At 46.3% G+C, this 25108-nt stretch overlaps 1 protein-coding gene across 2 annotated transcripts in view; it reads left to right on the forward strand.

The window, feature by feature from the left end:
• LOC147733036 (interferon alpha-inducible protein 27-like protein 1) overlaps positions 1–25108 on the forward strand; it is a 66264-nt gene that overhangs the window by 27623 nt on the left and 13533 nt on the right. For both annotated transcript variants that reach the window (XM_086957596.1, XM_086957595.1), the window contains exon 5: positions 9936–10061. In XM_086957596.1, coding sequence (XP_086813722.1) covers positions 9936–10051 — 116 coding nt within the window. In that variant the 3' untranslated portion in view covers positions 10052–10061. The remainder of the gene's footprint in view (positions 1–9935; positions 10062–25108) is intronic.

Genomic DNA, 25108 nt, shown 5'->3' on the forward strand with positions numbered 1-25108 from the left:
TTGGCACCATGCATTGGTCACCGCTTTCGTTAGGACAAAATTGTTTCATTAGGGTAATCTTTGCTGCCTAAGCATTTTGGGGTTGCAACTTTTTTTTTGTCAAAAGTAAAGTTATTAATCTTTAAATGGACGACTAGTGAGTGTGGGCATGGTTTTATAGTACAAACTCGACACAAAGATATCAGAGCACTTTACATGAGCCCCAGTTGCATTGCAGATGGACACATTATTTTTTTTCAAAACATCTTTTAAACATCTTTAGGCATGGAGAGATTAAGTGATTTCCACAGAATCAGAGTGTTGAGCGTCCTGCCAACCCAATTCCACAGCTTCAAAGTCAGCCACTCCAGCCGTTACACCACATCCTCTCCCATTTTATGTGAAAAGGTAGTACCTACTCTTCTCAGCCAGAGTTCAGTACTTTAAAACGTGTATCAGAGCTTCGGATTAGCAATAACCCTGCCATTGCATATACCAACACTTGTATGTATGTCAATCCCAACCCTTTCCCCATCTAAGATATTTCCGATTTCCTTTGATGAACTTTTGGACTTGCGTAGGATAGTTTGTCTTCTGAAGGTAGAGATGTAAAGTTCACACAGTAGGACCTGGATTGTAACTGGCCTCAATTAATTTATTTCTTTTTAACATAACTTTATCAAGATATTGATAACTTCAGCATCTTCATCTGTCGCCTTGAAAAACCCTCCTAAGTGCCGGACTGGGGAACAAATTCTTGACTGCTTCCAGAAACCACAGAGTGAGGTGACTCAGAACTTAGGGAAGAGCCACAAACCTAACCAATCCTGGAGCTGCTCTCATGCCATTTTCAGCCTGAGAGTAGCTCCATGATTGGTCAGACCAGACTAAGGGGTCTATTATAATGTACGGTGGATCGCCAGCGCCCGCATGGCAGTGACGATCCACCCGCCTCCCATCCCCCCCCCCACACATATTATGATGGCGGAGGTACCGCAGCGGAGAGGAAGACCATCCACCGCTTTTCCGCCCAGTCAACGAGTCGACCAGACGGAAAAGGGTTAAAAATGGTAGCAGTGTCTGCGAGACACCGCTATCCATATTGCTATGCAGGCGGGAAGCAGCCTTTCCGTGGCAGCATTGACGCCACGGAAAGGCATGCAGTGTGTGCAGTTGTGGCCCGTTGTGGGCCCCCAGGATGTTGGGGGTGGGGGGTGCTCATAAGGCGGTGGCTGCCACGTTGTGCATGCAAATGCACAATGTGCATGCAAATGCACAATGATGTGGATGCCACCGTGGCGTCGTTGGCTTCCTAATTGCCGGTGCGGGACCGCCGCACCACTCGCGGTCGGTCCCAGCATCGCTAGGGTTACGTCCGCCCGCCATCCTAATTGGCCCCTAAGGCAGTGCTCCTTTAAAGGACTAAGAGCCTCTGTCTGCAGTCCTCCCGGCTATTATACAGTTTACACATTTCTCCCTCTGAAGTGCGCATATATAAAACTTTTTAAATAAATAAATGACGGGCCGGCTGTCGCAAGACAGCCGGCTAATCCAGCATGCAAACTTTGCAGTTAAGGCACTTGTATGGTGATAAAAATCATTACAATTTTTTGGATATTTAAGTTTTTTGCTGCACTCGCAGCAGGCGGGGCGAAGCTCCTCTGCCCATAAGAAGGAACTGCCGCTGCTTGCATCACCGAGACCAAGGCACAAGTCGGAGGTACATGCGGGTGGACGCTGGACACCCACTATTTTTCTCAGGATGGCTGATGCAGTTGGCGATGCAGCGAGTGTAAGGTAAATAATTGTATTTATTTACTTACTTTCCTTACTCCTGCATGTCTTATGACCCACTCCACTACCCATCCTGCCCCTCTCCCGCCTACCTCACCGCCACGCAGCATTCCCTGTGCGAGCCACCACAGAAATAATTGAGATAAAATATTGGGACTTCTGCCACAAGACTGAGGGAAAACTCCTAAGATCCCTCTCGACTCTTAATAACGCCTGTCCACTGGCCGCCTGCAGGCTGGATTTTGGACTCAGGAGTGCCTGGGTGCAGGGTCTATGCGCCTTAATAAGGTGGATAGCCAGCTTGGCTAGAGCGAGAGAAGGAACCCTGCGAGCTTTGCTCAAAAAAGAACTTTTGGGCAATTTCAAGGAGTTCTCCAAACTCGTTGGCAATTTCAGAAGGGCTGTGAAAATCTTGGGGCTGGAGGAAAGCGCACTCTTCTCCTATACTCCCACGCAGTTAAAGCAGGTCCTTAAGGAGGCTTCGTGGGAGTACTGTTTCTTAACCGACAAAAAAACAGTTGGCGACAAAAGGAACGTGGAGACGCTAATCTCCTCTTATAGGTTGAAACAGCCCCAACCGTACGCCCTGTGGAATTTACCACATGGCATACGTAGGTTCTGGTTCTTATTACGGTATGACTTAATCCCTCTTAATGTGCTGCTGTCCAAATGGTATGGCACCTCGCCGTTGTGCAATTTATGTAAATTGAATAACCAGGACTGTATGCATGTACTTTTGATTTGTCCTATGCTACGTAGCTTGCGCAACCGATGGCTTAAAGTAATCTGTCTACGCCTCAGTATCGTCACTTTTCAAGATTTTCTTCATGCACTTTATTGCCCACCTAATGAAATGTTTTGTGCCTATGTTTTTAACTTTTTTAAAGGATTTTTAGCTATTTATTAATCTTCTGGAAGGTGGTCCCGGCCTGGCCTTGTGGGACTGATGGTTTGCAGTGCACCTATCACAGTTCGAATAGCATGTTTTTATAACTCTTGTATTTTTGATGATTGTATTGTTTTGTATGTTCATGTTTATGTGGCCCTCTTTTGAGAGCCAAAACATAATAAATAAAATTTGAAAATTTGGCGAGCCACCACTGATTCTAACACAGTAGCTTTGACATGATGCCTAATGCCGGGAAGAATGATGTAATTCAGAATAATGCTATATATGAATATATGAAATAAAAGATCATGTGTGCTTACGTAGGGCTGGCTCCTTTAGGTTGAGATTACAATGAATAGGTGTGCCACAGGTCAGTGTTATTGTAAACAAGTATGTCAAGAAGGCTGTCTCCAGTGCACCATGTTGGCAGTGTAAAATATCTAGGATATGCAAAGGTCTTATTAGCGAGTATAATCTAGAGTAGATTCTGATTACTGGTCATAGTTTGTGGTGTCTCTCACTGTTCTTACACCTCCCCACTTGGGTTGTTTTTCTAATCTAAATGTAACTGCTTCTCATGTAAAGCGCTCTGATACCTCTGGGTCTAGTTAGCGCTATATAACACTAAAAAAAGAAATCATACTAGTAATATTTCCTTCTGAAGGCCAATATTTTCTTGAAAGTGCTATTTGAGACTTGAATTGCATGTACCTTTTTCTTGTGAGTTAACTTTGTCACCATTTCCTTCCCATCATTGGATACTATGTGGCTTACACTTATTTTGCTGTTGAGCTGATATCGCTTACCTTGAAATTCATGGTCCATTCTTTATGTAGTCATTCTGATAGTGCTGATTCCAGGATGACCTGTCAGGTTGCGCTGTTGAATTTGAGGGTGATTTAGATATAGTTATGCCAACAATGAGACCATGAGAGATGTCTGCTTGTAAATGTGGAGGTGACATTTTGGGAAGCAGTGTGTAATTTGTAAAAACATAAACGCAGAGCCCAAAGCTTTTTCCCAGGGTCCTATTGCTGAATGCCAAGGTTGCCATAACTTTTTCTTTCACTACCCTACAATTGCACATTCTAGCAGGTTCTTTTTTATCGCCTTTACTGCCGTCATCATTGTTTTCTTATCTCTTTCTCCTTTCTTCCTTTTCTGTCTTTCTATCTTGCTTTGACTCATGGTCTGTTGGGGAAAAATGAGCCCCAATCTTCTAAAATTAGTACAGGTTGGTAAAGCTGGGTTAGAATACTTTGCATGGTAGAGCGGTCTCACCTCTGGTAAACAGAGGTAGCTAAAGCAAGCACATCTACATGGAAATGTGTATGGAATACTATGCCTGGTTGAGTAGACTGGTGGTGGAGTTAGTTTGTTCAATCCTTGGGTAAGGAAGCGTTACGCTGACAAAAGGCAACATTGTTTTATGTGTCGCTTACAAAAGTGTGAGTTTTTTGCCTAAATCAGAAGGGTTTGCAAGTCTACTCAGACTGCAGTCAAACATACTCATGATAGACCTGCTTAACATATATGTGTGGTGTGAGCTTAAGATCTAATGTCACTTCTTGTATTGCCACTTCCTGTGAAGTCATGGTTTGTGATGCCACTTCCTGTGATGTCAATTCCTGTGACGCCATGTGCGATGTCATAAACCATTATGTCACATTCATACTGCCTAGCTAGATTATTCCCATCACTACTTTTATAAGACTTGTGCCCTGACTGAAACATATTGGCTTCGTCAATGCTTGTTTAATGATAATCGCTGGCTGAACCACCATGTACTTAGATCAAAATGAAAAAAGAATCATCCATTCTCAAAAATTTGTGATAAACTTAGTAAAAGTGGAGTGGTCCGAAATTCCTAAAAGAAGCTGAATTTCTGAGTTCTATGACAGACTTCTGGTGGCGATTGGCTGGTGGATTGGAACGTGCAGACATTGGCTGGTAATCCTGGAGCAGGCGAGAAAGGGCATTCTTAAGACCTGAGACAGTTCCAAGCCTTCCTCTGAAATCCTTGTTTGTTGTCCTGCAGTGGTAGAACATGTAGCTTCTTCTCTGAGAGGCTGTTGCCCAGGGGTTTTATCTTTGTGTGTTTTTCATTGTCCAAAAAGGAGTCATTTTCTGGAATGGAATCCTTTTTTAAGTGCAGTGTTAATGTCAGCTTCTCAATAGTTTCTTTAGGCCCTTTAAATAATGTCTCTAAAGAACGGTTGTTATTAGTGGAACCACCCCTCCGTTCAACCTATTGTTACTGCCCCAGCAAATTTTTGGTGCCTCTTCTTGACCTTTAATGATGGGAAATTTGCAAAATCTGACTTCACTAGTTGGAGACACACATCACTTGAAAAAAATCCTATGTGCTGCTCAGATCACCCTAATGCCCTTGAGTGACCGATAAGAGAGAGCAATGCTGCTACAAACTGCAAGCAGAGAGGAGGTTAGTTTAAGAAGCTGTGGTTTTGTTTTGCGACCACGTGCTCCTGCACCACCCAGCAACCCTTTGTTGCCTTTCGGGCATCCCCTTTCCTATTCCCAACACTTTTGGCTATTTCAGCACCATGGAAACTCCAACACAATGCATGGTGCTCATCTTTCGTGGGATAACATTGACCAGTCTCTTGAATGGAAACTACTACCATGCAGTATCATATGTGCTGCATTTTAATCCTAATATGTTTAGTATTATTACTTTTCAATTTAAAATCTGCCCCTGAGAGGCAAAGTAGCCTTGGAAGCCCAGCATTCTCCGGGCACAGCACCTTCGCAGGGAGAAGGTGCAGCAGCATCTTTTGATTGGGCTAATAGATGCCTAAACTTTCAAGGATAGGGGAAAATACATCACACAGTTACTAGCGTTGTAGCACCAGACTGCAAAGGCAGACCTGAGAGATGTTTAAAGGGCTACTTAAGTGGGTGGTGTAGTGTCTTGTGAATTAGCGTTGACTGGACCTTTTTGGTTCCTGATGGACTCCGTAGAACTATGACTTAAGTGTTCGGGTGTAGTGAATAGAGTTCATGTTTAGAATGTTGGGTTCACAGTTACACGCAGAGGAATAAAGACGTGCAATACCAAGCTCCTTCTGTGGTGTATTCATTTACGTGTACCCAGGCTGGGGAGGATGCTACAACTAGTGAGGAGTAGGGAATACTGTAAACCCTGCAACCCAAAGAACAAGAGCCTTCTCCTAGAGAGATTGCTGAGGTCCAGCAAACTGCTTGTGTGTGCCACTCGTACCTCAGTCAGAGAGAAGAGCGACGATCGGTGTATGTGGCATAAAAGCGCTACTCCAGTCAGAGTGAAGCTAGTGAAGGAGACGAAGGCTTCTCAAAGAACTTTATTTATCCTTGGCCAGAAATCTGCTGTGAAGGTCGTGAAAGAGGTACTGTGCTACTATGCAACACTGAGATATAAATCATACAAAATATTAACACTAAAGGTAGCAAGAACCAAGTACAGAGAAGCACCTAAAGCATCAAGTCAAGTGCGAGAAAGCACTAGCAACAAAAATAGCCAAATACAGAAAAGCACTAAAGGCAGTAAAAACCTGGGGCCTTATTTGCAAAGAATTAATAGAGCGCTATGGTGCAAGACATTTGGCAGCGCAGCGCTGCGTTAATTCTAAAGCACTGTAATGCGTCATATCTACAACGATATGACGGATCCCTTTGCTCTCCCCTGCGCTGACACACAACTAGCTGCCATGAGCACGACGCAGGGACCCTTGCTCCTTGGTGCAAGGGCGCCTGTGTCACGGGGATGATTGTTTATGTGCAGGAAGATGTCCCTTCCTGCACATGAACAATCTGAAATGGCATTTTGAAACTATACGTGAGCTGCATTAGCACACATAGAAGTTACAAAACTGCTTTTTTTTTCAATTAATGTATATGTGCAGGAAGGGACACCTTCCTGCACATAAATAATCACAAGCGGTGATTCCCTCATTCTATGTTTGATGCAGAATGCAGCATGCATAGAAAGAGGAAAAAAACGAGGCGAAATTATTACCTTGCTCCTCGTTTCACCTCCCTACACCTCCCCTGGGGAGGGACAGCATTCTGACGCATTTCTAGGTTTGCAATTTCTTGTAAATCTGGAAATGCAGCAGGAGCCATGTGTTGTGTGTGGGAACCTATTGCACGTCCCTTTCAGGCAAAGTGTTGCGTGTAAAGGGGCTATGTTTACAAGGACACGAAAAGCCATGCAGGGTGGCTTTATGTGTCCTTGTAAATTTGGGGCAGCAGGTTGCACGGCCGCTGCGTCACAAAAATTGACGCACCAGTGCCGCAAGGGGCTTGTTATTAAGCCCCATGGTTACGCGATTATTGTGGTACTTATCAAAGGTTGGGTAAAGAGAGTCATCATACCACTGCGGCAGGTGAAGTGACCCGAATAGAATACTCTGGGTTTGTGAATACGGAGCTGTAGCTCCCTAAACTGACACCACAGAAGGTGCAGGGTGAGTTCCGCAAACTGGAAAGTCCTTCAAGAGTTGAAAAACTCAGATTGCCACGCGAAAAAAAAGCTTTACCCATTCTTTTGGCTCATAACGACCCTGAAGCAATCACATCGCAAGGATTTACAGAAGTTATGAATGGTGAAGTTATGATGAACAGCATATACTCTCATCATCATTAAGAGCCACAACTGGTTATGATGGTGCTGCATTCCTAAAACCACCTCTTCCTTTGAATACAGCGAAGTAGAAAATATTGGTGCAAGATGGACTGCCAGGATTCAAATGTTTGAAGATTTCATTCATGCACTGGAAGAAGTTGATAACAAGAAGATAATCAAATTCCTGAACAATCTTGCAGGTAAAGGAGTAAAGGAAATATGACAAAAATGCCACAAGTAGAAGAAGTCTCTTGCCCTCAAACCAAAGAGGCACTCAATTTCAAGTTCAATCTATTGCTAAATGTTGACTACGAAAGATATATTTTCAGTCAAGAAAAACAAAAGTTGATGAAACGATGGACACATTTGTAGAAAGACTTGAAATGCTTATCAAACATTGCTGATTCAATGAGTTTAAGGATGCACAAGCTATTGGGTTAAGATGGTTGCTTTTCTGATTCCTTCAGATGGCGAATACTGAGAGAAATGTTGAGCCTAGAGCGAGTTGTAATGACTACCAGAGCTGAGGAACGTGCCAAAAAACAAGCATGGCATGTTGATACTAAAAAACGTTATTGCACATCAATCCTGGAAACAGCACAATCGACCTCTCACACGTGACAACGAATATCAAATGTTCAAAAATGTGAAAGATGAACTGCCCACTACTCAAGAAGGTATTGTCTTATGAGGTTTGAGAATTGGCATACCGCTTTATGAGCACACTTAAAAAGACCAGCCAGCGAGCTACATTGGAGAAGCTTGATCTGAAGCCCACTCTCCATGTTGCTCTCCCAGCTTACTAGTCGACTCCACATTCCACATCGGTGAATGTCCTGCCACCCTGATGTGTGGAAGAGCCATGACAACCAAGTTACCACAATGAACCAACAGAAGATCTACAACAGATGGCACACTTCATCAAACAGATTTGTACCATAAGCAAAGAGGAAAGTATATGTCAACAAGCATCAATGTGCCATGAACACTACTTTCAATTATTTTTTTTTTGAGTTTTATACAGCTCAAACTAGACCCGAAGATATCATGTATTAGAGCGCTGTACATGACCACCAGTATCGTTACAGATGGACACATTCATTTTTTTTGTTAGGCACGGGGAGATTAAATGATTTGATCAGAATCACAGGATGTTGGGCGTTGTTGCCGAGACTCGAACCTGGTTCCCCAGCTTCTAAGTCGACCACTTTAGCTGTAAGGGAGGTTATCGAGTACTGATGCGACAACAGAGAAAACACAAATCTGATGCTCCCTTTGACACTGAACACTTCAAAGTTGTGACTAGAAAAGGATACATGGTGGCTGCTCACTGTTCTGGAAAGTCCATTCCGAGAGATTCTTCACACTTCAGGCATTAGCCTCATCATTCACCAGAACCTAATGTTAGAGATGAGAATGGTTCGATTGAGACTGTAGACAGCCCCCTGGCTGCATATGTCCTTACATCACCAGTGCCGGTCTTGGATGCTTCTCTTCTCTCCTCCCAGCCTCAGAACCCACGATCTGGGCGTTTGGTCACAGCTCCATGACAACTTATAGAAGAGTTGTAATGGGTATATTTATGCCTGTCAAATTTAAATTTTTTATTTAACAATTCGGGAGATGTAGGAGCATATTTTCAAGCCCCTATCGCCATAGGAACATAACTTTTTATGACTTTCCTGTGGCGATAAAGCTTTCGCCTTATTTACAAGGCAGCATTAAGCCACTTGAGTTTAAAAACTGATGAATGCCCTGAACCTCTTGTTGTTATGGCAGAAACATGTTGATCTATAGATAGGGTATACATCCATAACCCTACATTCACTCGTACTTTTAACCACTGCCATTTAGGATGGAAGAATAAAGTTGGAACCCCTAAATAGGTAGTTTTTAAACACACACTTTACATTTACTTTTGCACTCTGCCCCTCCTTACCATAACGAGTTGGTAGAACCAACAAGTGCTTTGCACTCCAGCTCCTTCCCTCTTTGGTGAAGTCGTAGCCCACATGGGGTACCTTGCGGTCCCTGTGTGTTGGAAAATCCCAATGATGAAGCATGTCACCCTCGGGTGAGTGAGGGTTTTCGTCCACAACTAGGTTGTGCTCCCATTTTCTTCACTCTTTTTTCTGCTTCTATGAATACAATTTGATACTACCCTGTATTTAGTGTGAGACTTATATATTTGGAAGAGATATGGGATAGATAAAGTCTATATTGTAGCGTTATTCTTCCTGTAGCCCTCTTGTGTGAGATATATTTATAAACACTGAACATATTGAACTCATTGACCAGTTTGAGAAACCATAAGGTATTGTTTCTTTTCCTTCAGTATTTTGTACTTTACAAACATTGGTAAAGCTAATAACATTGACACTCACATTATAAAGGAGAAACCTATTGGCTTTGTCAATGCTTGCTCTAGAAGGACACCTGGTTTGGATGAATTCTAGAACAAATTTGTATGTACTGTGACAAACAGCTGTTTTTACAACAGTGCAGTTCACCCCCCACCATTTGTGGTAGTGCCTGTTACTTCTGTTCCCTATGACGTCACCTCTTCTGCCAACATGAGTCAGTTGACTTCTTTCCATCCAGTTCCCCTTTGTGCTTCTTACTTTGATGGGAGAATCTATTCCTTTTCAGGAGCAACATCTGGAGTGTCCTACGTCAGTGGTGCTGTTGGCGGGGTAGTTGGATATGTGTACGGAAAGTTCACGTGCGAGTCAGTCAAGAAGGAGGAAAACTGTTGTCAATCTTAATCTTCGCAAGGTAATTGGGCTGTGCGGCTATTGTAAAGACTTAACTAGGCAGGTTGCAGGTAATTTCTTCCTTTATTGAGAGCAAACAGGTAACTTCTCCTGTAACTTCCACCAACTGCCTCCCACTCACCCCGCACATTACAACTTGTGGCATCCTGTTACCTAGGAGCCGGTAACCAGGATACCACCTCTTCCTTCTTTACACAACATTTACGACACTTTACTTAATACTAAGCGCAATAGGATTATTGCACTACGAGATCCAACAATAACAGGTAAAACATCCAACTTGTAGATTTGCATTTAACCATGGCTAAATAGAAATACAATGCTCTATGTGTACCCAAAAGGTTTCAATAAAAGAAACAACTTAAAATAGATAAAAGGTCTTCCAAAGTGGTGTTCTATACATAACAATCACAATACACTTGTTTAACCCCTTCCATGCTCATGACGAACCCCAGCCGTCATGCACTACGGTGCTCGTGTGCTGATGACGGCTGGGGTTCGTCACGGCCCGCCCCTGTTCGTGCTGTTTACAGCACGCCAGGGGAAACGCGGCCGCATCGAAGGGGTTAAATCTCTGAGATCAATGCATAGGTGCAGATGGCCATCCTATTGCCATACGACAACCAAGGGAGCCAACCCTTCTGCACACTCTACCAGTTCTATTATGCCTTTACTCTCTAATGCATCCAACTCCGCCATTACTACTTCAAGCACACCAAAGGGAATGTTCCTAGCCTTGTGACACACGGGTACCACCCCTTCCTTTAATACTATTTTGTGGACAAACCAACACATCTTCCCTACCTTGCCCCAAAAAACATTGGGAAACTGCTCCTTAACCGCTTTCATCATAGATTCCTCATGTTCACCAAGTAACATTACCTGGTCTCTCCTATAGGGATCTAGAGTAATTCCTAAGGCTACTTGACCAATCCACCCTAACACAGATGGTCCTTTCTCTGCCTCATATAAATTCCCTCAAGCGGATTTGTCTTTGAACCAAATTTTTCTTTCACAAACTCAACCATGGAAATCTCCCTGGTAAATGTGACTGGGTGTACATCTGTTGGTCTCAAACAATTGTCTAGCACCCTCACAAACTTATCCTCCCACACAGAATGTTGTATTATTGTGTAAGGAGAACCAGGATCCTGATCAATCTGTATCTCTACTCCCCCAATGATTATGTCACATACAGGTTTCCTCTTTGATTTGGGGCACACATCCATAACTACCTCATCATGTCAAACCGCATCATCAATGCACAAAACCCCTTCATCATTCAGCGATTCAATATCACCCTCCTCTTCATCCTCATTATCTACCACGCACTTCACATATTTCTTGTCCCCTCTGTTCAACTTCCTCCTGCAAACCTTGGCAAAATGGCCCATGATCCCACAGAAGGCGCATTTAGATGTAGTTGCAGGGCAACACCTATCTCTGGCTACATGGCCCTTATTCTCACACCTAAAACATGCAGGATGCTTGATCTCCATCTCTGATTTGTTTTTATTCATCCCTTTCCATGCAGGGTCTTTGTAATTGCATTTCTCACTTTTCTCCCGTTCTTCCTTAGAACAAGACTCTTTACTCACTACTTCTCCCTCCCCTCAATATTGTTCTTTAAAATCACTTTAGCGCGTCTTTTGAACATGTCTGCCTCCTTTATAATTGCTACAATTTAATTCAGTAGAGACTCCCCACACACCCACAATTTGTCTTATATCCCTACATTATTAGAATGCATTACGAGTTGATCCCTTACAAGATCATCATACAGAGACCCAAATTTGCAAGTTATAGACAGTGGGCCCGATTCACAGAACTAACTTAAGGCAAATTCCTAAACTTACTACTTTTGGTATTCACAGAAGTTAGGATTTTGTCTTAAGAGAGACTTAAAACAGACTTAAGACAGAATCCTAACTTAAGTCTGTCTTAAGTCTGTCTTAAGACAAAAACCTAACTTCTGTGAATACCAAAAGTAGTAAGTTTAGGATTTTGTCTTTAATTAGTTCGGTGAATCGGGCCCAGTTTCTTTTACACGGCCACATAATCTTTCACCAATCCAGCTTTCAATTGCTTCCTTTGTCAGTGGCAATGCAAACTGTTGGATTATAATTAATATCTAAATCCTTTAATGCTTCCAAAAACATGTACATTCTACGTGGGCCTAGTCGTTTTCTCCATCTTATAATAAACATGCAACCCTTCTGGCTCCAGACTGTGTAGAAGAATCTTTTTCTTCCTGGAAGGTGTGAACTCCTCCTCATTTTCCGCCTCGAGTGCAGATACATAATTCAAAAAGCGATCCTTCCAGTCGGGCCATTTTAAAAAGGGATCACCTGGACGAGGAAGAAATGGCAGGCGAGGTGTGAGCCCAAAGCTTTGTGAACTCGTTGGGAAAGGAAAGAAAAACAAAGTTCGAGGCATGTGGGCTGCTGAATTCATATCTGTGCATAGATCGCCGCCTAGTGTTGGGTCCGGATGATTGCACATTGTTGTCCTGGAAGAGTCTTTGAAGTATCAAGAGATATGTGGCTCCTCCCCTGGACTACAGTGCGTATGGGCATCGACTCCATCCTCAGATTGTTTTTTTCCACCATTGGGTTGGGATGCATATTGGTTCACTCAAGTCGGAATCGATATAAAGTTTTCTTAAGGCCAAAAGGCATTTAGTTTTTTCGTCGGTATAGTCTTGCGTTCGGTGCCCAGTTCTTTCCAGCTCAGTTCCGAGCCGGATTCCAGGAGAGCCGTATGCTTTTCGACTCTGAAGGCCCGGTCTACGCCAGAGGCCTTATCGACGAACCATCATGGAACGGAGCCCATTCAAGAGATGTCCCGTGTGCAACTCCAAGTATCCCCACATCGACGTCCACCCGGTGTGCAACAAGTGTCTGTCGCCAGATCATGATGAAGCTAGCTGCATGGCTTGTTCCCGTTTTCGATCCAAGAAGACACTTCTGCATCGACGCGCTGCGCGCTGCGCGCAAGGAAGCCCAGCAGACTGCACCGGAGCCTGTGGACATCTTCGATGCCGGGGATGACGAAGGAGCAGACCGGGAGGTTCGAGAGAACCTGTCGAATCCCGCGTCGGATGTCGACTCCAACTACGACGCGGATGTTGAAATGCTCGAAGCGGAAGAAGTCGTCGACGAGGTAGGGGACGACGACGGGGCCTTTGGGGCCATGGAAGATAGCTCGAGTGAGGAGCTAAGCACACAAACTGACATTGGGGCTGAAACGCTTCATAAGGCTCAGGTCGAGGAATCGCCACTAGGCCTTACCCAAGATCTTCCAATAAGTTCTACGGCTTCGGACATATTTAAGGAGCCGCAAACTGCGAAATCGAAACCGAAAGTAAAAGCTCCGGTCTCGACGCAAGCAAAGCACTGGTGACTACATCGAAACCGAAGGTGTGTATTGCTTTGGTCGGCTCGAAGTCCTCGGACCTGTCGGCACCGACGAAGCAGAAGAGCATTATTGACCCGAAGTAACCGCTCAAGGGCGTCGAGACGAAGTCTGGCACGCAGAAGGCTACGGTCAGGGCAGTCGACCCGAACAAAAAAACGGCGCCGAAGACAGACGACACCGACAAAGGACTCGGTGATCCGAAGGTTCTCGAGCCTCCGCGTCGAGAAGACAAGGCCAAGAGCGGAACGACCCACGAGTCCACGCCAGGTGGTGCCTCAAAGGATTCCGTCCAGTCGACGCAGCCGTCCGCCTCATTCTCAAAGCAGGTGGCATACTCCCTGAAGCGCATCAAGCCAAGGCCTTGAGTGTCGGTCCTAAAGATCCTCCACCTTCGAAGCCTGCCGATAAACCTCAGAAGACATCGACACCGATCCACTTCACGCTGCCGCCGAAAGTGGTGCCGAAGGCTTTCGCCCCTAAAATGGCCATTGACGTGCCCAAGAAGGTGTCCTCGGTGCCGAAGTCAACAACTGTGGTCCCGGCCATAAAGCATCGACAATCCTCGTTGGAAGAGCAACAGGAACAGTTTATCGATGCCGAGACTGGCAGACTTTCTCTTTATAAGCGGAAAATCACCCCGGAACAGCCGATGGAGTCCTATAAAATTCCACTGAAGAAGAAGAAAGATTCTACTTCAACACCTGTGCTTGTGGAACCTGTATCTCCACGTGGCCATGATGTCTCACCCACTTATTCAGATGTGGACACTGGGGAAGGTGATAATGATGAATACAGCTATCCTGTGGACACTGATCCAGATGATACAAATGAACCCTGGGCAGATGCTGCTGACCCAGGTGATCCTCACTCTACCCCAGACACTCAAGTGTATGCTGTGAAAACGTTGCCTACTGAGGATTCGGTAGCGTTTAATGCCCTCATTGAAAGGGCTGCTAAGAATCATGACGTCCAGCTCCATGCTGACCCCATTGAAGTAGACTTTCTTTTTGACACCTTTTCCACCTCAGAAAGGACTGTCAAGACTCTGCCTATGTTGAAGGGTGTCTTGAAGCATGCTGGGGAGATCTTTAAGGAGCCTACAAGAGCCAGGGTGATAAACCCCAGAATTGAAAAGAAGTACAAACCGGCGCCTGGAGACCCTACTTACATTAAGGGACAGTTGCCATTGGACTCTCTGGTTGTTTCTAATGCCCGTAAGAGGGCTAATTCACAAACAACGGGTGATGCTCCTCCCCCAGATAAGGAATCTAAGGTGTTTGAGGCATCAGGGAAAAGGGTGGCAGCTCAAGTGGCCAATATCTGGCGCATTTCAAACACTCAGGCACTTCTAGCCAGGTATGACAGGGCCCATTACGACACACTTGAGACCCTGTTACAGCACCTGCCAGATGAATACAAAGAGGCAGCTGAGATGCTCATCCAAGAAGGGAAGCTCATATCAAATGCTTCTATCAAATGTGCACTGGACGCAGCAGACACCGCGGCCAGAGCTGTTAACACTAGTGTCATGCTGAGGCCACATGCCTGGCTCAGAATCTCCGGGTTCAAGCCAGAGATACAGACCACCATTCTAAATCAGACAGTAAACCCTGACCATCTATTTGGACCAGAGGTGGACACCACCTTGGAAAAAATCAAGAAAGATACTGAGACTGCATAGTCCATGGGGGCTCTGCAGTCGCAGCAGTTCAGGGGTGGTTCTTTTCGTCGCTCAAGCAATAGAGGTGTTTCCAGAGGCCAGCTTTCCCAAAACACACAGTACTATAAGGGCGGCACGCAGACCACATACACCAAACAAAGTAGAGGTGGATATCGTGTAAACAGCGCCAAAGGCAGAGGTCGTGGAAACAACAACTCCAGATCCTCCGCCACTAACAAACAGTGACACCTTGTCACTGCCCCTCAACCACACAACACCTGTCGGGGGGAGACTTCAACAGTTCCTGCCAGTCTGGAAGTCCATCACCACAGACAGGTGGGTCACACAGCTTATCCAGTACGGTTATTGTCTGGAGTTAACATCCGCTCCACCCAACATACCCCCAAGACACTGTCCTATGTCCGCCGAGCATTTGCACTTATTGCAGCAGGAGGTACTCGTCATGCTGCAAAAGGGGGCAATCAAGCTCGTGCCTGTGGAAGAAAGAGGCACAGGACTTTACTCACTGTACTTCTTGATACCAAAAAAGGACGGGTCCCTCAGACCCATACTGGACCTCAGACTCCTCAATCAGTACATTCTGTCGGAGCACTTTCACATGCTAACACTGCAGCAAGTCCTACCGTTGCTCAGTCAAGGGGATTTTCTCGTAACTTTAGATCTAAAGGATGCGTATTTTCATATTCCGCTGCACCCGTCACACAAAAAATACCCCCGGTTCACCATCCAAAACAAACATTACCAGTTCAAGGTTCTACCTTTCGGAGTCACCACGGCGCCCAGGGTGTTTACAAAGTGCCTGGCGACGGTGGCGGCACACCTAAGGAGACAGAATATTCACGTCTACCCTTATCTGGACGACTGGATAATCCAGGCAAAGTCAGCCCAGCAGTGTGCCGCCCACATGTCCCACACCATTCACCTTCTTCACGATCTGGGATTCTCACTGAATTACCCAAAGTCCCACTTGCAACCCGCCCACATACGGCGGTATCTGGGTGCGACAATAAACACTCTGGCAGCCACAGCACAGCCAAATTCAGTGAGGGTCAGCAGCATTCAATCACTGATACAAAAATTCAGACCTCAACACTCGCTTCCAGCACGAGTGTTCATGCAGTTGATAGGCATGATGGCCTCCTGCATCTCCATAGTCCCGCACGCGAGACTACATATGCGTCCGCTTCAGGAGTGCTTAGCACATCAGTGGACTCGGGCTCACGGACAGTTGAAAGACCTAGTGTTGGTAACCGGTCGTGCATACAACTCTCTGCATTGGTGGAATCCACAAAACCTTTGCAAGGGACGACCGTTCCAGGAGCCTGTGCCACAGATCATTCTGACGACGGACGCTTCTCTCCAGGGTTGGGGAGCTCATGTACTCCACTACACAGTGCAGGGACTATGGACACCACAGCAAAGGAAGATGCACATCAATGTTCTAGAACTGATGGCTATCTTCATGGCAATGAAAGCATTCAAGGTACATCTGTGCAACAAGGTCTTGTTGATCCGGACGGACAACATGACGGTAATGTACTACATCCAGAAGCAGGGAGGTACACTGTGGGAGGGCAGGTCGGATATACTGACGCGGAGGCTGAATATATTGGCGAACAGCACTTTTATTATCAGGAAACAAGGATTTAGGTTTCACAACGGGTTCCGCGCGTCCTCCCGCAGCACCAAGTTCTCCAGGATTGAAAGGATTAGCCGGGGTACTCAATGTTCCGTCCTCTTCTTCCAGTTGATGTAATTCTTGGGACGATGGAAACTCCGTGGTGTTGTTTTACCCGGAGGTACCGAGAGGGAAAAAGAGAAAGGGGCCGTCAGTTGGACTGTTGGTTTGAAACCCTTGCTCCTACACCGGAAGGTAGTGCACGGAAAAGGAAACGGTGAAGGGTTGTACATGAAGATAATGGTTGTGAGGGAAAAAGAGTAGGTGGTGGATTGTACAAGGCGAGGATAAGAATATAGCGGAGGAATAGTCGAAGACCAAGCAAAAACCAACCCAAGATAAACCACCAAGTGCTACTTTCTAGTACTGACTTTGTCCCTATGAACGTATAGGCTTTTCCCCTTAGTCCATTCCACCCGCCACCCACAGGTTTGCTCTCCACCACCCGCCACCCACACTATCAGACAATTCCCCAATGAGCTTTGGATCAATGTCACTCACCGGCCCCGCCGTAACTCTCCTGAGTCACGGCGCGCTCTCCAGCCTCCTCCGGGGGACACCACCACTGCTCCGTCCAGCGGTCTTCGGTTTCCCCGCCTCTTCCCCACGCTCAGCAACGCTGTCTTGACTCTCGGCGTGCAGCTCCGGCTCCCGGCTCCGAGATTCGGCGTCCTCCGCTTGTTCAGTCAATGGTCCCGTCTCCTCGACGTTCTGCGACCCTGCTTCCTGTGTGGTGTCCGTTTTTATTCGTCCATTCTCCGTAGCACCTCCTCTAGATGTTGCCTCACGCTGTGGAAAGAGAGGAGAGACATGGGTCTTCGTCCGCAGTTCTGGTGAGACGTGACGCCACCTTGTTCGTGCAGGGAAGTCTGGGCTCCGTAGTCCAACCCTATCAGGTGTTCCGACCGGATCTTTCTTACATCCCCTTTCCCTTGGTGTCCTGTTACTATGGTTTCTGTCCTGTGGATATCGGGATAGGAAGTCTACATTCCCTTGTTCTGACCCCTTCCGATGTGGAGTGCGAAACCTATAGGGTTGTAATGCCAGGAACCACCTTAACACCCGATCGTTGTTTCCCTTGTTTCGGGATAACCATTCCAAAGGGGCATGGTCAGTGAATAAAGTAAATTCTCTTCCTTCCAGATAATATCTCAGTGATTCTATGGCCCACTTCACAGCCAAGGCCTCTTTTTCGATGACTGCATAATTCTGTTCTCTCGGAAATAATTTCCTACTGATGTACAGGATTGGCTGTTCTTGTCCCTGTCGGGATACTTGAGAGAGTACCGCCCCCAACCCCTGATCCGAGGCATCCGTTTGTAGTACAAACGGTAATGAATAGTCAGGACTGGCTAGCACTGTTTCGGACGTAAGCGAACCCTTCAGTGTATGAAAGGCTCTTAGAATGTCGGGACTGGGATTCTTAAAACGTTCTTCTGTGTTGGATGCTTTTTGCAGTAGATTGTTGAGAGGGGACGCTATTTGTGAAAAATTTGGGATGAATCTCCTGTAGTACCCCAAGAGGCCCAGAAAGGCCCGGAGATCTTTTTTTGTCTTAGGAAGGGGTATTTGAGATATGGCTGTCAATTTGGAATCTTGTGGTCTAATCATTCCCTCGCCTAATAGGTATCCCAGATATTTTACTGTTTGAGCAGCTAAGTGACTTTTCGAGGGATTGATTTTTAAGCCATGTCCTCCTAATGTTTCAACGACTTGTTTTAAGTGATGTAAGTGTTGGTCCCATGTATCACTAAAGATGACAATGTCATCGATGTATGCTCCGGCATACCTCTCATGAGGATGTAAGATACAATTCATTGCTCTCTGGAAGGTGGCTGGTGCCCCATGTAAACCAAAAGGCATAACCTTAAAATGGTACAACCCATCAGGGGTAGAAAAAGCTGTTTTCTCTTTGTCTTGTGTACGTAAAGGGATTTGCCAATACCCTTTACACAGGTCCAGCGTACTGATGTATTTGGCTCTCCCTATTTTCTCCACCATTTCATCCACTCTTGGTAGGGGATATGTATCGAATTCGGATAATTTATTCACTTCTCTGAAATCGATACAAAATCTAACCGAACCATCCGGTTTTGGAACCAGGACAATCGGTGAGTTCCACTCGCTAGAAGAGGGTTCAATAATGTCCATTTCCAGCATCTTTTGGACTTCCTCTCGTATGGTTTGACGTCGTGCCTCGGGTATCCGATACGGCCGAAGTCGCACCCTTTTCCCTACAGGTGTCCTAATGGCATGTTGTACCAAGGTGGTCCTCCCAGGGGGTTAGTGAAAACACTCCTCCAAGGGGAGCGAGGTTTTGGGTTAACTGCTCTTTCAAAGTGTTTGGAAGACTGGCATCTATGCACTGGGTAAATAAAGGGGCCTCGGTCTCTGTCTGCACACTTAGAACAGGTAGAGGTCCTTCCCACTTCTTTAACAAATTGATATGATAGATTTGTGAAGTACCCCTGGTTGCATCTAACTCTATTCGATAGGTCACAGGGGTGACTTTCTCAGTGACCTTATAAGGACCTTGCCATTGGCCAAGCAATTTATGATCCGAGGAGGCCATCATCAATAGGACGTGGTCTCCCACCTCGAACTTTCTTTCCTTTGCTTTCTTATCATACTGTGTTTTCTGAGCAGCCTGTGCTTCTTCCAGATTATTACGGACAATAGTCCGGATCTGACCAAGATGCGTTTTCAGAGTGGAGACATAATCAACTAAAGGTTTGGTATTGTCAGGTTCGTTTTCCCATTTTTCTTGAGCCATGTCTAAAAATGTACGGGGTTGATGGCCATATAACAACTCAAAAGGAGAATATCCAGTGCTCTTTTGTATTTTACATCGTATGGCAAACAGGGCCAACGGTAACATATCCTCCCATTTCCTTGTCTCTAGTTCCAACAGTTTTTTAAGGGTGGTCTTAAGGGTAGCATTGTATCTTTCGACCAACCCGTCCGTCTGAGGGTGGTAAACGGACGTTCTGATTTGATGAATGCCTAATTGGGTACATACTTGCTTCATGACTTTGGATATAAACGGGGTTCCCTGATCAGTCAGGATTTCTTTTGGAAACCCTACTCTGGAAAACACTGTTATCATTGCTTTGGCGATATTGATGGCATCAGGCCGCCGTAGGGCTATGGCCTCCGGAAAACGGGTAGCGTAATCCACCAATACAAGCACATACCTACAGCCACTCCTCGACGGCAACAAGGGGCCTATTATATCCATTCCTACCCTATTAAAGGGTTCTTCTATCACTGGTAGTGGACGTAAGGGTGCACGAGGGGGTATGTACCTGCTATGTCTCTGACAGATGGGGCATTCCCTGCAATACTTTTTAACTCGTTGGTAAATGCCAGGCCAATAAAACTTCTCTAAGATCTGTTTTTCTGTTTTCTCAGGTCCAAAATGACCTCTTAGCAGATGGCTATGGGCCAAGAACATAACCTTTTCACGAAAGGGTGTAGGTATTATCAGCTGTGGTGTTTGAGTAGGACTTCCTTTCCTATAAAGCAACCCATTTTTCTTAAAGAAATAGGGACCTACATGAAGTGGATCTTCCTGTTCTAGAGCATTCTTCCAGGCCTCCAGTAGTACCGGATCCTCTCTCTGTGTAGCACGAAAACTTCTGTCGGTTTCCCAGGGATTCTCTTCTGGTATAACTGGCAATACAGTTGGTGGCTTCCCTTTTTCTATTCTCCTCTGTTTCCTACTCTTCCGTGGTTTTGATAAGGGCCACTCATGTTCATCTGCTTTAGAAAAAGGAGCTTCGGCCCACCAGTCCTCTCCTTTTTGGTTATCATACGCTAACATCTGTGGCAAATGAGGATAATCATTTCCCAGGATGACTTTCTCAGGTAAATTCGGTATAAGACCTACTTTTAGGGAGGTCCCCGAATCGTTGGTATGTTTTATTGTAACCTGCGAAGTTGGGTATTGTTTAACATCTCCGTGCACACAACGTATGGCCACCATCTCTTCACTTGGTACCATCCTTGGTTGAAAATCTTGTGGTCGAACTACACTTTGACGACACCCCGTGTCTGCTAACGCCAAAGTGGACTGTCCATTGACCTTTACAGCACAGTGATATGGGGGTAAGGGTTCTCGTGATGTAGAACAATAGTAGTTCCGGGCCATCCCTATCTCCATAGGTTCCTCTTTCTGTGGACAAAACTTAGCAATATGTCCCATCCCTCCGCAATGGAAACACTGAGGTCCAGGATTTGGCTGTCTGAATACTGGGGTGGGTATCACAGGTCCCGGTAAGAGAGCCACGGGTTCAGGTTTTTTAGGGATAGAAACGCAGGGTGGCCTATGATGTCCTGGTCCGGGAGTTCTCCATTGTATATCTTCTCTACCCTTTTGGAGCTCCTGGGCCCTGTTATAGGCACTTGCGATTTCCACCGCCGTTTCTAGAGTCACCCGTGGTTGTTGTCTAACCCACTTCTGTATGGGTGGGTGAAGTGAGGCCAGGTATTGCTCTAAATAGATTTTCAACATGATATCGTCCTTGCCCGATGTAGCAGGCTTCAACCAACGGTCGGTCATGTCTTTCACCCTAAAGTACAAAGCTCGGGGTGTTTCTTGTGGACCCTCTTTTATCTGGCGTAATTTTATTCTGTAGGATTCGTCATCCACTCCCAACCTTTCCATTATACAGCGTTTTATATCTGCATACGGCACCGTTCCCTGTACGGTGGCTGCTTGGTATGCTACCTGTAAATCCCCTGATAGAAGAGGACCTAAATACTGACCCCACTTATCGGCGGGCCATGCGGCAGCAGTGGCTATACGCTCAAAGTTTGTAAAAAAGAAATCAGGATCGTCTCCACTAACATATTTCTGCATGACCATTGATGGAAGTGTAGTAGGTCCTTTTTGATTGCCTAATATTTCAGCTAATTTGTCCATGGCAGCTCCATGTGTTTGACTCTGTCCTGTAAGGGCCTTTTGGGTTTTCTCCCGATCTTCTTCTACGACATGGAGAAACTTTTCCATTACTTTGCCCAAATGTTCTTGATGTTCAGCCATTTTTGTAAGTGCCGCCTCCATGTCTCCGTCAGATCTCACTTCTGACACCACTTGTGGGAGGGCAGGTCGGATATACAGACGCGGAGGCTGAATATATTGGCGAACAGCACTTTTATTATCAGGAAACAAGGATTTAGGTTTCACAACGGGTTCCACGCTTCCTCCCGCAGCACCAAGTTCTCCAGGATTGAAAGGATTAGCCGTGGTACTCGATGTTCCGTCCTCTTCTTCCAGTTGATGTAATTCCTGGGACGATGGAAACTCCGTGGTGTTGTTTTACCCGGAGGTACCGAGAGGGAAAAAAAAAAGGGGCCGTCAGTTGGACTGTTGGTTTGAAACCCTTGCTCCTACACCGGAAGGTAGTGCACGGAAAAGGAAACAGTGAAGGGTTGTACATGAAGATAATGGTCGTGAGGGAAAAAGAGTAGGTGGTGGATTGTACAAGGCGAGGATAAGAATATAGCGGAGGAATAGTCGAAGACCAAGCAAAAACCGACCCAAGATAAACCACCAAGTGCTACTTTCTAGTACTGACTTTGTCCCTATGAACGTATAGGCTTTTCCCCTTAGTCCATTCCACCCGCCACCCACAGGTTTGCTCTCCACCACCCGCCACCCACACTATCAGACAATTCCCCAATGAGCTTTGGATCAATGTCACTCACCGGCCCCGCCGTAACTCTCCTGAGTCACGGCACGCTCTCCAGCCTCCTGCGGGGGACACCACCACTCCTCCGTCCAGCGGTCTTCGGTTTCCCCGCCTCTTCTCCATGCTCAGCAACGCTGTCTTGACTCTCGGCGTGCAGCTCCGGCTCCCGGCTCCGAGATTCGGCGTCCTCCGCATGTTCCGTCAATGGTCCCGCCTCCTCGACGTTCTGCGACCCTGCTTCCTGTGTGGCGTCCGTTTTTATTCGTCCATTCTCCGTAGCACCTCCTCTAGATGTTGCCTCACGCTGTGGAAAGAGAGGAGAGACATGGGTCTTCGTCCGCAGTTCTGGTGAGACGTGACGCCGCCTTGTTCGTGCAGGGAAGTCTGGGCTCCGTAGTCCAACCCTATCAGGTGTTCCGACCGGATCTTTCTCACATCCACACTCTCCACAGTTGTCTCATCTGGCTCAGAGCATGTGGAAGTGGGCCATTCAATGGAATATCTTCCTCATGGCGGAACACCTCCCGGGCAAGGACAATCAGATGGCGGACCTGCTCAGCAGGTACAGCCACCAAATGCACGAGTGGGAGATACATCCATCAGTACTCCACCCGTACTTCCTAAGGTGGGGTCATCCAGAGATAGACCTGTTCGCCACAAAGGAAAACGCCAAATGCCGAAGCTTTGCCGCCAGGTTTCCACACCCACAGTCGCAGGGCAATGCGATATGAATGAACTGGTCAGGCAAATTTGCGTACGCTTTTCCCCCAGCACCTCTAAATCCGCTGGTGGCACGCAAGCTGAAGTAGCACTCTATGACTCTCATCCTGGTTGCTCCGACGTGGGCACGCCAACCATGGTGCACCACGTTTCTGGAACTGTCCGTGGTACCGCATCAAAGGCTGCACCTCACACCTAGGCTTTTGACGCAGAGCCATGAAGACATTCAGCATCCAGATCCGCAACAGCTCAACCTGGCGATCTGGCTCCTGAGGTCTTAGAGTTTGGCTACCTCAACTTACCTCCTGACTGTATGGACATAATCAGGGAGGCAAGGAAGCCCATCACCAGAGCATGCTATGCGGCGAAATGGAAGCGGTTTGTCATTTATTGTGCAGACCACAACATTAACCCGCTGGATGCATCTATTCAGAACATCGTTTGTTATCTCTTACATCTGTACAAATGTAATCTGGCCTATGCTTCCATTCATATACATCTATCCGCAATGGCCGCTTATCTCCAAAACAGACAGCACCTCTCCCTTTTCAGAGTGCCTGCCATTAAAGCCTTTCTGGAAGGACTCAAACGAGTCATTCCTCCGCGGACCCCACCAGCTCCCGAATGGAACCTAAATGTGGTCCTCACCAGGCTGATGGGTCCCCCTTTCGAGCCACTGCATTCATGCGATATTCAGTTCTTGACATGGAAAGTGGCTTTCCTGATAGAGATTGCGTCGCTACGACGAGTTAGTGAACTCCAGGCACTAACTGTCCAAGAGCCATTTATTCAGATTCATTCCAACAGGGTGGTGCTTCACACTAACCCTAAGTTCCTTCCTAAGGTAGTTTATCAGTTCAATATCAACCAGACTATAGAACTACCTGTGTTCTTCCAAAATCCAGAGTCAGTTGCGAAGAGGATGCTCCACACGCTTGACGTCAAGAGGGCGTTAATGTACTACATTGATAGGACCAAAGATTTTCGGAAGACAAAACAACTATTTGTTGCCTTTTCGCCACAACACAAGGGCAACCCCATTTCCAAGGCTGGTATAGCCAGGTGGATCGTTAAGTGTATTCAGACTGCTCACAGAAAGCCAAGCGCACTCTAACCATTCCACCGCGGGCCCACTCCACCCGGAAGTTGGGGGCCTCCATGGCTTTCCTTGGAAATATTCCTTTGGAAGACATATGTAGAGCAGCCACATGGTCTACCACACACACATTTACAAAACACTACTGTGTTGATGTGCACTCCAAACAGCAGGCAGCTGTAGGGCAGGCTGTTCTAAAAACACTTTTCCAAACTGCTGCAGCTGGCACAGGCGGTCGCCGTTAATGGAGGGACTGCTATGTATTCTATGCATAGATATGAATTCAGCAGCCCACATGCCTCGAACCGAATAGTCTACTTACCAGTATGCATCTGTTCTTGGCATGTAGGGCTGCTGACATTCATATCGCCCGCCCTCCTCCCCTGCGCCTGTAGCGGCTGCAGCATTCACACATACTTCTAGCATGGTCATCATTCACAGAGTTTCACTCCATCTTTGCCACAATGGCTAAAAACAATCTGAGGATGGAGAGGATGCCCATGCGCACTGTAGTCCAGGGGAGGAGCCACCTATCTCATGATACTTCGAAGACTCTTCCAGGACAACCATGTGCAATCATCCAGACCCAACACTAGGCAGCGATCTATGCACAGATATGAATGTCAGCACCCCTACATGCCAAGAACAGATGCATACTGGTAAGTAGCATATTCGTTACGTTTCGCCCAAAATGATGACCAAATGTGATTTTCTCGATAACCTTAAGTATGAGCAGTGTGTGTACCTCCAAATGGTCTGCTTA

Source organism: Lissotriton vulgaris, chromosome 2_1, assembly GCF_964263255.1.
Source record: "Lissotriton vulgaris chromosome 2_1, aLisVul1.2, whole genome shotgun sequence".
Taxonomy (NCBI): Eukaryota; Metazoa; Chordata; class Amphibia; order Caudata; family Salamandridae; genus Lissotriton; species Lissotriton vulgaris.